General features: G+C 45.8%; 1 protein-coding gene across 16 annotated transcripts in view; it reads right to left on the reverse strand.

The window, feature by feature from the left end:
- Positions 1–13,287, reverse strand: part of USP13 (ubiquitin specific peptidase 13) — a 128,693-nt gene extending 115,406 nt beyond the window's left edge. For all 16 annotated transcript variants that reach the window (XM_074367386.1, XM_074367388.1, XM_074367457.1 and 13 more), the window contains exon 1: positions 12,804–13,287. In XM_074367386.1, the coding sequence (XP_074223487.1) occupies positions 12,804–12,971 (168 nt within the window). In that variant the 5' untranslated portion in view covers positions 12,972–13,287. The remainder of the gene's footprint in view (positions 1–12,803) is intronic.
- Positions 13,288–14,257: the final 970 nt, after the last annotated feature.

Below are 14,257 nucleotides of genomic sequence, written 5' to 3' on the forward strand. Positions count from 1 at the left end.
ACTGAGGCATCATTTATTAACTTTTTTCCTGAGTAGAAAACTAAATCCTTAAAAAAAAAACAAAACTAAATCCTTGCTCTGGGTATTTGGAGCAATGAGGATGCTGTCACCTGAACAGCTGGGAAGGGTTCAGGCGGGGCACCAGGAGCAGCGACTACGATGCTCACAGGACAAATGGGCAAAATAAAAATCATCAGAGGATGAAGACACTAAGGTGAGCATCTTCAGCAATGCTAAATTGAAGCTATAATACAGCTAAGTCATTCCCAACTTACATCTAAAAAAACAAAAAGTGTGAAACCACCTTGTCAAAGGTAAAAACCTTTTATAGACATTTCTTATTATTTTTAAAAAGAGATGATTTTCTTCAGGATGCATTTCCCCTGATAAACTGCATTCAACACGAGGATTAGGTTTCCATGCTAACCCATAAAAGCCCATCAGCATGTACTGAACTTGAGTCTGAATAATAGCCCTGAACAGAGTTCCCCACAAGGAGGCCAGCAAACACAAAGCTCTCGCTCTAGGACAGAGCCTCACAAAGAATTACCAAGTACAAGACGTCCCTTTATGGTAATCCCCAAACCCCCTAAATCCCATTTCACCTTCTTAGAGGGACCCCTCTTCTGCATCTCACTAAAGAGATGGAGCTCAACAAGTAACATTTCATGTGCAGCCGTGATTACAACAACCGTGCAAGGGAGGTCCTACAGAAGGGAAAACCAAGGCTCAGAGAAGTTCAGTAAAACTAAGGCACTTGCTGAAGTCATGTTGCTATTAAGTAATAAGAAGCGGGGCAGATTTGAACCTAGGCCAGTCTGGTCCCCCACATGCTACCGAGTGCAACTGAGAAGCAGATGTCATTTTGGTGGCAGGTGCCAGGTGGGCGGCTGTCAGCAAGCACACGTCGTCTTGGGGAAAAGAGCAGTTTCTTCTTTTTTTTCAAGGCTCTTTCATTCCAGGAAAGCAAAAGGGGCAGGCAAAGGAGAGCCACCCTGCTCAAGTTAGTAGCCTATACCAGGTGCCCTGCCAGGCTTTTCTGCAAGGGAGGGAAGAAGCTTCAGCAGGCCCTGCCGGCTCCCCTCCCCAGACTCGAAAGGACAGCTGGAGTCCTTGGAGGTGGCCATTCTCAGCTGATAGCTTCCTGACAACCACAGGGGCAAGGACCCACCAAGCTGCGCTCCGAGATGCTGGTAAAGTAGCTACAGGGTTCGGCGGCCTCCTCAGCGTGCCCACCCTCATCCGCTTCAGCCACTCAACCATATCTGTCAGTGGTCCTGCTCAGCTGCCTGGGGGTCTGGAGAGAGAGGCCACACCAACGCGCTGGAAGCACTGCCCCAGGCTCCAGTCTGAGTGTCTCTGGAACATGGCTAATCAGTGGACGGGCAAGAGGCCTATGCCAGTCACTGCTTCCCCCATAACCTGGGGGAAGATCCCAGGGGCAAAGAGGTGGAGCCCTGGGGCCCTTCAAAAGGAATTGCTACTCACAAATCCAGGGTCTCTAAACTAAGGACTGCCAGATTCTGTAGTCTGAACCCTGACCCCTGAGCTCCGTGCCAGTCCCACATCTTCCGCACGGGCATGCAATACTTGCCCACTCACACCTGACTATTTCACCTTCTTCATCTGTGTCCTTTTGTTTGGTTGGTTGGTTGGTTTTGGGGGGGGGGGTGGTAATTAGATTTGTTTGTTTGTTTGTTTGTTTGTTTCTAATGGAGGTACTGGGGATTGAACCTGGGACCTCATGCAGGCTAACTAAGCAAGCACTCTACCACTGAGCTATACCCGCCACCCTGCTCATCTGTGTCCTTGACAGGCTCCATCTCCCAAGGTGCCAGCCATGAAGTCATCTTTAACTTCTCCCACGCCTTCACCCACTGCACTAAGCGACTCCGTCACTAAGTTGGGCCCTATCTTTCATCAGAATCTCCACTGAGGTTAGTCCCTCCACCCCACCTCTATCCCCACTGCCATCACTCTCATGAAAGCACCCCCCACCAATATTACAGGAGATTCCTAGCTGAATTCCCAAGGTCTCCCCACATCCAAACCTACTCCTCATTCCATTCCCAGAACAGAGGCACCACATAACCACTGCCTCACGCTGTTCTCTTGATCCTAACTGGCCAGCCCTTCTGGTTTAACCTGATCAAGACAATCTCCTTTATAACCCACAGAGGTCTCAGCCTTGCTTTTCAATCTCCCCAGCAATCCTCTCTTCCAGAAGCCAGTTAAGTCTCTCACATACATGCAGGGCTTGGTCCCACCTCCATGCCTTCGTCCTCTCCCTCCCCCAAAATGCCACCTCTTCAGACCCCATCCAGTTGTCCATACCAGTAACTTCTAGATTTTACTGATTATTCCTGTGCCTGAAAGCTCCACTCACACATTACAAGAGCCACACTGTTTAAAACTTAAATATCCTGTAACTGCTTCAGGGTCCAACCTCATGACATGTCAGGGCTTACGTTCCACCTCTGTCAGGAACCAGTGTTTGGACAAGCTACCTAATCTCCCTGACTCTCAGTTTTCTCTTCTGTAAAATGGGACAACAATGGTAACTATAATTTATTAGCCAGTTACTACTGTAATTAAATGAGATGATGTATATAAAAATACCTAGTATAGGCTTTGCCTCATTACAGACACGCAAAATCGGTGCTCACACTCCACCGTGATAGAAAGACTCCCATCATACTCTCCTCTCCTGGGGCCTCTGTTTCTCTCCTAAATACTCACACCTCCCGACCCCCTATCACACAGAGCGCAGTCCTGTGTACCTAGTAGGCTCTAAATAAGTATCAGTACTTGCTACTTACCGCAAAACAAAGGTTTTATTTTTAATCTTATCACAGGAAGCACATACTATTCTGCCCCTCAAGCAACATCTCTGATCTAGAAGCATGTTCAGCTTCATTAAATTCTCGTCATTATTGCGTTGTCCTACTGTTCCAGCTCGAAACTAGGTGCTCCTGTTCACACCTGCCCTGCACGTGGGGACAAGGGGAGTCCTGGGCTGACCCCCTCTAACACTGAATGTGAACCGTGGTGGCACAGAGGCCTGGGCCACGTCCACGGAGATCAGCTCTCTTGTCATCTCCCTGAGGAGCGGTACATGTGAGCATGTCTACCAAGACCCCGGGGCATCTAGAATCACCATCTACAAAACACGCAGACAAGTACCCAAGACACTTTTCCCCAGCTTGTCAAGGGTCAAGCTTACGACTTTCCAGACAATATGATAAAATGAAAATATGGCAGTGGTTATTTTCAATAACATTTTTTATTCCAAAGCATATGTTCATGGTTTTTAAAAAATAGAAAAAAAATAGGAAAGATGCAGCCTTACTAGGTTCACAAATGGCACAGTTTTCAGTCCTCAACTCTTTTCTCTTTGATTCTGTAACACCTTCTGTGTCTTCAACAATCAGTATTCCAACCATGATAGAGATCTACAGAGTGCTTTGAAAGCACAGGAAAATAAGTCTCTAACCCAGCTTGGGGGGTTGGGGGAAAGGACCCCATGAGAACACCTGAGCTGGTTTTTAGGGATGGGTGGGTTTCCCAGGTGGTGAGGGGTTGGGAGAAGGCATTCCAGGCCAAGGGAAGAGCACGGGCCAACGCGTAGGGCAGAGAAAGCACGGAGCACATGCAGAACATAAAGTCCTTCAGGCCAAAGGGAATGGGGCCAGAGGGCAGGTGCCAAGGGACAACCTAGCAAGGAAAGCTGGAAATTTCGAAAATTTCTAGGCAGGGAAATGATATGTTAAGACCCATGCTTTAGAGAAACAATGAGAGTGCAAAGTGACAGGGAGGAGGGAGGCAAGGGGGTCAGTTAACGGGCTTCCGCCAGAGTCCAGGCAAGGGATGATGAGGGCCTGAGCCCCAGCAGTGGAGAAGGAGAGAGGAGGACAAGCCGGAACCTGGTCACTAATGGGACGTGATGTAAAAGAGAGGGGATGCCCCCATGTGCATAGCAGCATTATTCAAACAGCTAAAAGGTGGAAGCCATCAAGTGTCCACTGACAGATGAATGGATAAACAAAATGTGGTGTATATGTACAATGGAATATTATTCAGCTTTAAAAGGGAAAGAAATTCTGACACATGCTACAACATGGGTGAACCCTGAAAACATGGTACATGAAATAAGCCAGTCACAAAAAGATAAATACTGCATGATCTCCCTTTATAAGGTACCTAGAAGACAGAAGGGACGCAGGAGGAATGGGGAGTTATTGTTTAATGGGGACAGAGTTTCAGTTGCACATGAAGAGTTCCAGAGATGGACAGTGGTGATGGCTGTACAATGGGAATATACTTAATACCACTGACGGGTAGGCTAAAGATCGTAAATTTTACACAACTATTTAAAAACAGAGAGAGGGAGCAGGAGGTAGAGTGGATGATACTGTACATCTCCCAGCCCAGGGCACTGAATGCAAGACAGCACCTTTAACTGAGCTCCAGTCCAGAGGAAGAAGAATGCAGGGGAGTGAAAAGAGAATGCACAGTTGCACAGAAGTCCAGATTCAGTATGGCTGAGATCACAAACATTCCCAGCAAGGCTCCCAGACAGGATCAGCATCATCTCTTACATTCCAAAGCTCTAAAAATGATACAACTTTAAAGGTAATTAATTAATTGCTGCCAAAAAGAGACAGCAAGTGACTTATTGATTATTAGTTTGGAAAAGCAGGACTCTAGGGTACATAGGCCTGATTACATCCATACATCAATTTCACTCCTTTCTGAAGCTCAAATAAAAGAACACTTAGGAGATTTTTTTTTAAAAAACATAAACCACAAAATCTGGAAACTGGACTCCATATGGATAAGTGCTTAAAAAGACTAAGATGAGCTGACAAAGCCGAATCCTAGGCCTGCAAGTGGGAAAGTCATGATCCAATCTGATTTACACCCCAGAATTTCCAAAAGACTCCAGAACTGGCAGCTCCAGCTGATTCTGAAATTAGGGTGAAAAAGAAGCTAAAATAAGGGGGAAGGGTTGAAAAATCTGTGTAGGTAGCACTCAGAGCCCCAGACCCCTCTGCTACTCCAAGCAGTCCCCTCCACACCAGAAAACTACTGATTTATTCTCTAAAGTAGGTAAAAACAAAGGACTCAGGTCTGTGGGACAATGGGCTCAGTTAAGAATAGAGGTATTATAATACACGGAGACTTAGACATGTATCCAGAACTGGTCAGAAAACTACAAACTATTCTAAGTATTTCAAGCAGGAAAGGATGTAACATAGGAAATTAGAGGCTTACAAAATCATGGGAAGAGCTGTGAAAGCCAAGGTCAGAGAAATCACTACTCAAGTTCAGGAAATCAGGATGAACAAGGATCACAAGAAGCTGAACAGACGACCCCAGCTCTCCCATAACCAAGGTGGCTCTGAGTCCCAGGAAGACACTCAGAAGCTGATAGGGAAATCTCACATCTGCCATGTACATTAGCAATAGTGACTTCTCCTTCTCTTCGGCCTTCCAGATCTCTCTGGCAGAATCAAAATCAGAATCGTGCTGTCAAAGGATTCCAGGAAATGTAGTGTCCAGGTTCCTAGCCCCTGCAACATGGGAGAAAGCTTAGCAAAACAGGGATCAGGTTGAGAGCCAGGAGACAATATCCAGCTGGTATTCAATATCCAGATACTGAGACCACCCTCAGCTTCTTCTCCCGCTCAGCTCCCTGAATCCAGCAGATAAGTGTTCAGTTTTCAGGCATGAGATGACAGAAGTCTCCTAACCAGTGGCCAAAGAAAAAAAATCAGGATGCTAAAATTTAAGGTTCCCCAAAGAAACAGCCCAGCCATACCACCCTACAGTAAAGCTTACAGTCACCTGAATGAAGAATTCCCATCTCTGAAAGAGCCAACACTTCCCAGCCTGAGTAGCTGCAGTTTTTTTTTTCCAAAAGGAGTCAAATTCTCTAAATTTTAATTTGCTTAAAAAAGAATGTACATGTGGAATATGACATTATGGTTGAGCTAAGATTAACAACAAGTTATTCAATCACCACAAATATGAAAATGTGAACCCACAAAAACCACAATGCAGGTGGAGTTTGTCACTGGAATAACCAGTTGTATTTTTCTTGCCTAAACTCTAGAACTTTGGTTTTCAAGGTACGGCCTGGGAATCCCGTGATGCCCCAAGACCCTTCAAGTGATCTGGGAGGTCAAAACTATTTTCATAACACGAACTTATCTGCCTTTTTCACTCCCATTCTCCCATGAGCTTTCAGTGGCATTTTTCAGAGTCTACATGACATTCGAAGGCATCATCACTCTAACAGCTAACGGAATGGAAGTTGTTTTAAGTTTTTCTGTCTTAATTTCTAATATGGTAAATATCAATGGATAGAAACCACACAAAAGCTCTCTGGCATCCTCAAAAATATTTAAGAGAATAAAGGGGCAAAAAGCTTGAGAATTGTTGCTAGAAAACAACTTTTTAGTTGCTTTTGGAAGGGAACTTTTGATATGTGAAACCAATTAGATTTAGTTTAAATTTACATCCTCAAAGAGAAAAAAAAATCTGTAAGTTCCTAAATTTTGCTTTACTATCTTATATCTGTTTAACCATTAGGAGGAGGATTTTTCCACATAGATCCTAAATTAAATTATTTTTTCCCCTGGGAAACAAGTAGGTACCATGATGGCAAGTCTCATTGCCTAGAAGGCAGCATACATAGCACAATAGTAAAAAGCACAGATTCTACAGGGACTCAAGCAGATACTTGTACATCACTGATCACAGCAGCTTTATTCATGATGGCCAAAAGGTGGAAGCAACTCGTATGTCCATCGACAGAAGAATGGATAAACAAAACGTGGTCTACACAAACTACACAACATTATTTGGCCTTAAAAATGGAAGGAAATTCTGATACCTACTACAACATAGATGAAACCTGAAGATATGCTAAGTGAAACAAACCATACACAAAAGGACAAATACTGTCTGATTCTACTTTTATGAGATACTTAGAATAAGCAAATTAACACAGACAGAAAATAGAACAGTGGTTACCAGAGGCTGGAGGCAGGGGGGATGGGAAGTTATTGCTTCATGGGTATAGAGTTTCAGTTTGAGATGATAAAAAAGTTCTGGAGATGGATGGTGGTGATGGTTGCACAACAATGTGAATGTACTCATGGCACTGAGCAGTACAATTAACACGGTTAAGATGGTATAAACAAGGGACAAAAAAAGGAGAAATTCTTGAGCCAGACAATCTGGATTCAAATCTCAGCTCTACCATTTATTGTCTGTATAACTTTTTGTGCTTCAGTTTCCTCATCTGCAAAATGATGATAACAATATATACAGCATAAGGTTGTCAAGAGGATGACATGAGTTACTATATGAATAAATATGTTTAGAATGATGCCTGGTACCTAGTAAGCGCCCTATCACTGGATCTCAAACTTCTGCACGTGTCAGAATTAGCTGGTGAGTTTATATGAACACAGGTTGCTAGACCCCATCCCCAGAGTGTCTGTTTCAGTGGGTCTGGGATGGGATCCAAGAATCTGCATTTCTAACAGGGTCCCAGGGCACGCCAGTGCTGCTGGTCCAGCCAGGATGCATACATTGGGAACCACTGCTCTGTACAAATATTAGCTGTCATTATTATTAGCAGTAATGTCTTAGGTAGTACCAGGCAGATCCATAAATATTTGTAGAAGGAAGGATAGAAAGACAGAAGTGCACTCCTGTGTTTCTCCTCTACTCACAGAACACTTCACTTCTGGTCACCAAATTGGGATGGGGGTAAGGAGGACATTTCCCACAGGAAGCAATTCTCCAACTCTCTGAAGACACTGAGTGTCCCACAGTTTAACTCAATTCTGACACTACCTGGAGTCACCATCAGATTCCACAGGTTAAGGGCTCAGTCCCCTAATCTGCCTCCCCCTGCCCCCCTACTTAAAACACCAATCGCAAGTCCATGTTGTCACCTGTGCTTCTGAAGGACTGACTGTAAGTCATAGGTTCTCATGGCCTCCTCTGCAAGTTTGATCAATTTGCTAGAGCAGCCCACAGAACTCAGGAAAACAATTTACTTACTAGATTATCAGTTTATTACAAAGGATGTTAAAGGATACCAGTGAACAACCAGAAGAGATACGCAGGAATTGGGGAAAGGGTGTAGTGCAGGGATTTTCAAGTCTTCATTAGACAGGCAAGAATGACTAAACCATTGGCCACTGTTGATTACATAAGTCCCCAGCTTCTCTCCACTTCCAGGAGGTGAGGGGGCCCCAAAGTTCCAACCCTCTCATCTTGCAGATGATTCCCCTGACAACCAGCCCATCCTTAGGCATGGTCCAAAAGCCCCTAACAGAAACTCAGGTGTGGCTGAAAGGGCTTGTTATGCATAACAAAAGACACTTTCCTGGCTCCTATCATGCAAGAAATTCCAAGAGTTTTAGGAGCTCTGTGCCAGGAACAAGGACAAAGATCAAATATATATTCCTTATTGTAAATCACAATATCACAGAAGGATTTAGTGAGCCCCTAACATGAAATTTTCCTACAAGTAGATGATCTCAAAGCCTTTCCTGATGGATATCTAAACCACCAACTACCAAAGTCTGTCCACCAGAGTTTTGCAAAGACTCCCAGGAAGGCAGAGACCCAACAGTGACACAGGGAATCTCTCGCTTCTCAGCAGCTGCTGGTCTCAGCGAGCCTGCGGGGAGCCTGCTCAGCCTCTCCAACACAAACACAAACCAGGAAGAGTCAGAGTCTTTCGGCCATGGGGCACCCCTGACCAACGGGCCGTGGGAGCCAGTGGGTAAGCACTCTCCTCTTCCGTGTCCCAGGTGGATGATGCTGAGGTACACTGACAGTCCCCCAGGCAGTCCTGGACGGGCTGAGCATCCACCGTGGTAGCAGGCTCGATACCTCACCTTTGGGTTCACTTTCTTTCCTTCCCTTTGTTCCTATTCCCTTGGACATTCTTCCACTTCTGTTGCCTGGGATATCTTTCCAAAATAAACAGCCTGTGCCAAAGCCCTTGTCTCGGTCTTCAGTGGACTCCAGCTAAGACGGGGCATAAGATAAACTCCCCACCCTCAGACAGGTGGTGAGGGGGCATAATCAGCCGAGTGGCTCAGCAACTCTCGTACCTAATACTCAATAAGGCTTCACACCTAGTAATGTTTTAAAACTACCAGTGAAATGGATAAAAGAAAATAGAATGATTTTCTATAAAACTATAGAAGACAGACTGTAATTGCCGTGTTGTATGACACAGACCCTAAGTATTGTGCGGTTCAGAGGAAAGGATGCTTTTCTGAAGCAGACAGAAAAGATGAGAATGAGCTCTGAGCGATGATCAAAAGAGGAAGGTGGTCCTGGAAAAGGAAATGAGTCTTATATGCTGAAGACCCAGAGACTAACTCCCCAGAACTGGTAACCTAGAAGGTAAGGGGAGGTGGGACGAAGTACATTCAGAGGACAGAGGAGCTCAGTAACTAAGGACATGAGAGTAGATTTTCCATGGTGGTTCATGAAGGTTTGTGAGCATAAGTATGAACCAATTTCCCCACTTACCCACACCAAACTTTCTACATAACACCTGACAACCAAACACTTGGGTTTACAACCCATGATTAACTCTCTTTATCTCTTTCCTTTCTTCCTATAGTGATTACTGTTTGGCCAGGCACATTTTACATATTAATTTATTTAATCCACAAAACAATCCCATGAGGTAGGTTCAAATATTGCCCCCATTCCACAGATGGAGAAACTGGGGCACAGAGAAGTTACACAGCCAGGACACAGAGCTGGGATTCCAACTCTGCCAGTCTCACTCTCTCTTTCACGTTTGTCCCCCACAACAAAGTCACTACATTCTACATGATAATCCCATGTGATTCCTTTCTCACTGTTTCCCCTATGTTGTATAGTAACCCTTTTCAGAAGATGTAACTGCATATAATTCATACATTTCCTAGACATTCATTGAGTTCCTGGTATATATACCAGATGCTGGGCCAATAGCTAGGGACACAAAGATACAGTCCCCACTCTCCAGGAAGGTCCCACTGCAGATCTTGCAAGATGAACCAAGTCATGGAGAGGTGAACCTACTGGTCAAGGTGAGAAGGTGGGCCTGGGATGAAATCAAATTGCTAGATGAAAAAACAAATTCACACTGATCCCAGAACTGTTATTACACATCTGCTGTGTGCTAAGTCCTAGCAGGTGGGCAGAGAGGGAGGAGAGGACTACTGAAATCAGTCCCACTTCACCCACAAAGGTGAAGAACCACAAAGGTGGTCACACCTTGCCTTACACATGGTAGACACAAAATAAAAATTTATCAATTCAGTCTTCCTCTAAGACCACTTCAAATCACATTACTCACAGTAGCTTTCTCATAACTGATGTATGAAATCAAGATCCTATTCTAGCTATGAAAGGCCCCATCTTCTACTCTCTACTTAGTTCTGATCTTACTGCTTAGAAAATCAGTCTTTTTCTTCCAAATACATTACAAGCAAATAAGAAGAAAATAGTCACACTTTATGTGTTTGCACATGTGATTTACCTGGGTCAGAATGCTGGTCTCCTATTTATTTCTATCCATCTTTATCTATGACCATTTACAAAAGTATCCAATACAAGGATGACTATTTCTTTCCACTCACATGGTTTTAGTCTTTTCTCTACCATAGTTCTATGGCACTTGTGGATTAAAGTCTCTGCTATGTTTGGTACCAATGGATTTTGCTCCAGATGGTTCTTACAGCCATGCATGTATGAGATGACACATAGTAGGTGCTCAGGAACCTTCATGGGTTTCATGATGAAGTGTTAAGTAAGTACCATAGGGAAAGATCTCGAATTATCATGCACTGTGCTTTAATATAACTTGTTATAAAACCTTCTTTCTCTTCCTCCCTTGAAACATAGAAAATGAAATATACTGATTCATCGGCCTTGTAAATAAGCCAGTCTTCCCCAAGGAACTACTGTGACGTGAATGAAATCATCATTTTATACTGGATAAGATGCTTCTAGGTTAGTGTTTGGCAAACAGTAAGCTCCCAATAACTATTTGTGGAAGTGAATGAAGATAAGCAGCTTTTTTTTCACACCTGCCATACACTACATGACGTGGTAAAGACTTCCAATAACAAAATTTGTAAGAAGAATTTGAAGCGTAACCCAGATCAAACACAGAAAAGTAGTTTTACCCACTTCACATGTTGTGTCATCCTAAAAGATTTAAGGCCACTTTCTTCCTGGAGTTCACAATCCACTGACGGCTTAAGTTAATTAGGGTCAACCCTCTGCACCCTTAGGAACTATTAGTGGGAAACTGCCCAACACTGGACACAAAATCTGAAAATGCCACTTTCAAATACTTTGTGGTTAACAGTATTTAATGACTGCTGGCAGTCACATTAAATAGTGCGATCACAATATGCTAAATATTCAATATAACCATTTCATTCCACTCTACACAGACCTTTTTGGAAGAAAAAAATAAGTCAAGTCATAAACAAACACGTGAGATTTTTATCCACCAAATGATCTGGAATTAGCATAACAGAAAAATTAAATATCAGAGAAGATACTAATTCTGGGACTCCAATGTGTACCAAGCAAAAAAGCTTTGAAAGCAGCCGAAATCAACTCACAAGATAATAAAGGATACTTTGGAAATTTTGCCACTCATTTGATTTTTTCCTCCCTCCAACAATACATAATAGGAATAAAATGTGTGAGACTATTGTTGTGAAACCTGCCTCAGTCCCTCCAAATCCATGCACCTCCTGGTTGCATTGAGATCTGCGGGTGACACACGAGCTCTAAAATGGGTGGATAAAAATAACCTGGTCCTCAAAAAGACATGATAAACGCCAGACAGCTGAGTCACTTTGAAGCCCATTTTGACTCCTGAAAGGGACATTCACCCTCCTTTTCCTTCCTACACATACACATACAACCTGGTGAAAACCACCACCAACCGTCCTGGGTGGAAAACGGCGGTGCGTCTCCACTTCCCACTCCAGTCTGTCTGAGGTCACGACTCGCGATTGAACTTTTAATAATATACACTAGTGCATTTCAGCCAAAGTGACTCATTTATAGGGGGAAAGGGAAGGCTTGAGGAAACCGTAATAATCCGGTAGACCCCCTATTTCTGCTGCCCGGGTGGAAGCACCCGAGGGTTTCTTCCGACATTCTGACGGAACGAAAAGAAGCGGGGAGAAATTTAAAGTGGACGGAGAAAAGCTCAGAGAGGAAATGAGAACTGTCCAGGAGTGGGAATCCCAGGAAAAGCAAACGGTCCCAGACAGAGAAGGGCTGTGTGCGTCCGGAGGGAATCAGTCTCATCCACCAACCCGCCCTCCGCTCTCGCCCCAAAGAGGACGCAAGCCATCTGCAACAGACTGTTAGACCAGGAAACTCTTCGATTCGATCTATCTTTCAAACGGTGGCGGGGCTCTGGGCAGGCTGCTAGGAACTGGGGCCCTGTCAGCCTAAGAGGGCTGGCGGAGCAAACCACCCCGGCCGCCAAGCCCAGTCTTCGGCTGCAGCAGCCTCGGGAATGCAGCGCCCGGCACCCAGTAGGCTCTCGCTAAGTGTTTGCTGAACTGCCGTGCCCCTGAGGCAACTCCGCCGCCTCCTCCGGGAGGAGGTCCCCGGCTGCCACTGCGCATCTTCTCCCCCCGCTTCACGTGCCGCCGAGTTCCGCTCGCGGCCGCCTCAGGCCGCCGGCACCGCGACCCTCCCCCGAGGCGCCGCCGCCGCCGCCGAGCCTCACTTACAGGGGAGTCGTAGGAGAAGGCGCACTCGTTCTTGTAGACCCTGTCCCCGGACCTGGGCACACGGATTGTGGGCATGTGGGGCACCAGCAGCTCGCCGATGTCTCCTGCAGCCATCTTCCTGCTGCCGCTGCCGCCCGGCATGCCGAACAGGGCGCCCCGGCGCTGCATGGCCGCGGCGCGCAGCCGAGCCGAGCAGGAGCGCTGGGTCTGCCGGCGGCGGGCTGCGCGGGCGACCGGAGCCGAGCCGGGGCGGGCGGGGAGAGCGGGCCGCGGGGCGGGAGCGGGCACCCGGGGCCCCCGGCTGGCGGAGGGGACGCTGCTATTTTTAATCCAATGGCGAATCGCCGGCCCAGCTGCAGCGTCAGGCGGGGCGCTTGGGAGCGCCAGCCGCAGCGTGCGGGGAGGGGGCACTGGAGAGGGGCCTGGCGCCCTGGCCCCGCTCGGTGGCGGGGGGCGGAGGGCGAGCCCCCGGGCGCAGGCTCGGGAGCGGGCCGCCGTGGGCCCCCACCGCGGTGTTTTCTATCCTACATCGCTAGGTTGCGAAGAGTCAGCTCTGAGGCAGCCAACACAAAGAGGATTTGAGGTTTTAAAACCGCTTGCTTTTAAAACAGCCGAGAACAGCGGGGACTTCCCCTGATTGGGTAGGGATGGGACTCGAGGTGCAAATCTGGAACCTAACGTCGGGCCCAAATCGAAATTTGTGCTTTGCACTTCGGTGTTAATCTCACTAAGCCTTATTTCTCACTTTTTAAAAAACATCTAAAGCTCATTAAAAGAAAATAGGGTAGACTCCAGTAAGGATAGCTGTATATTGTTACAATAATACAGATTTTCTTTAAGTACAAGGGTAGGGGTGTCAAGATTACTTTCAGGGGTGGGGGAGGCTTTATGTTTTTCTCTTTGGAACGTCTTCTGCGAGATTTGAGTTCTCCGTGTCAAGCATTCAGTAGACTGATTTGGGATCTTATGTACAGACATACATCTTACCTGACTTGCACGTCCATTCCTCAAAATAAATAATAAATGGGGTTGGGTTGGCGGGTGCGGGGAATAATCTGCAAACAGAGCATGCCTCACAGTATACTCTCAAGCTCTTCCAAAAAAAACTCTTAAAACACAGGTTCAATTCCATTGAGGTTCCCCAGCTACACTCAGCGTACGGGGCAGGGTACAGGCGATCCCTGACAGTTAATGAAATGGGAAAATTGTGAATCAAAACGCTGATTTCTGTAAGCCTCTCCCAGATCAAATAGTACTTACATTCTTTTTTCTTCCGTTATTTGTCACTTTCCCTAATTCTGCAAATGTGCCGGTTCTGCTAGGGAGAAAGGATGGTACCTGGAATTTGATGTGAAGTAGACAGGCTGCTGAGCTCTTTCTTGCCCGGCTCATCTAACTTTCCATACCTCAAGCAAAGCTCAACACACTATATGTTTATGTAACTCACAGCTTCC

This window comes from Camelus bactrianus, chromosome 1 (assembly GCF_048773025.1).
Source record: "Camelus bactrianus isolate YW-2024 breed Bactrian camel chromosome 1, ASM4877302v1, whole genome shotgun sequence".
NCBI lineage: Eukaryota > Metazoa > Chordata > Mammalia > Artiodactyla > Camelidae > Camelus > Camelus bactrianus.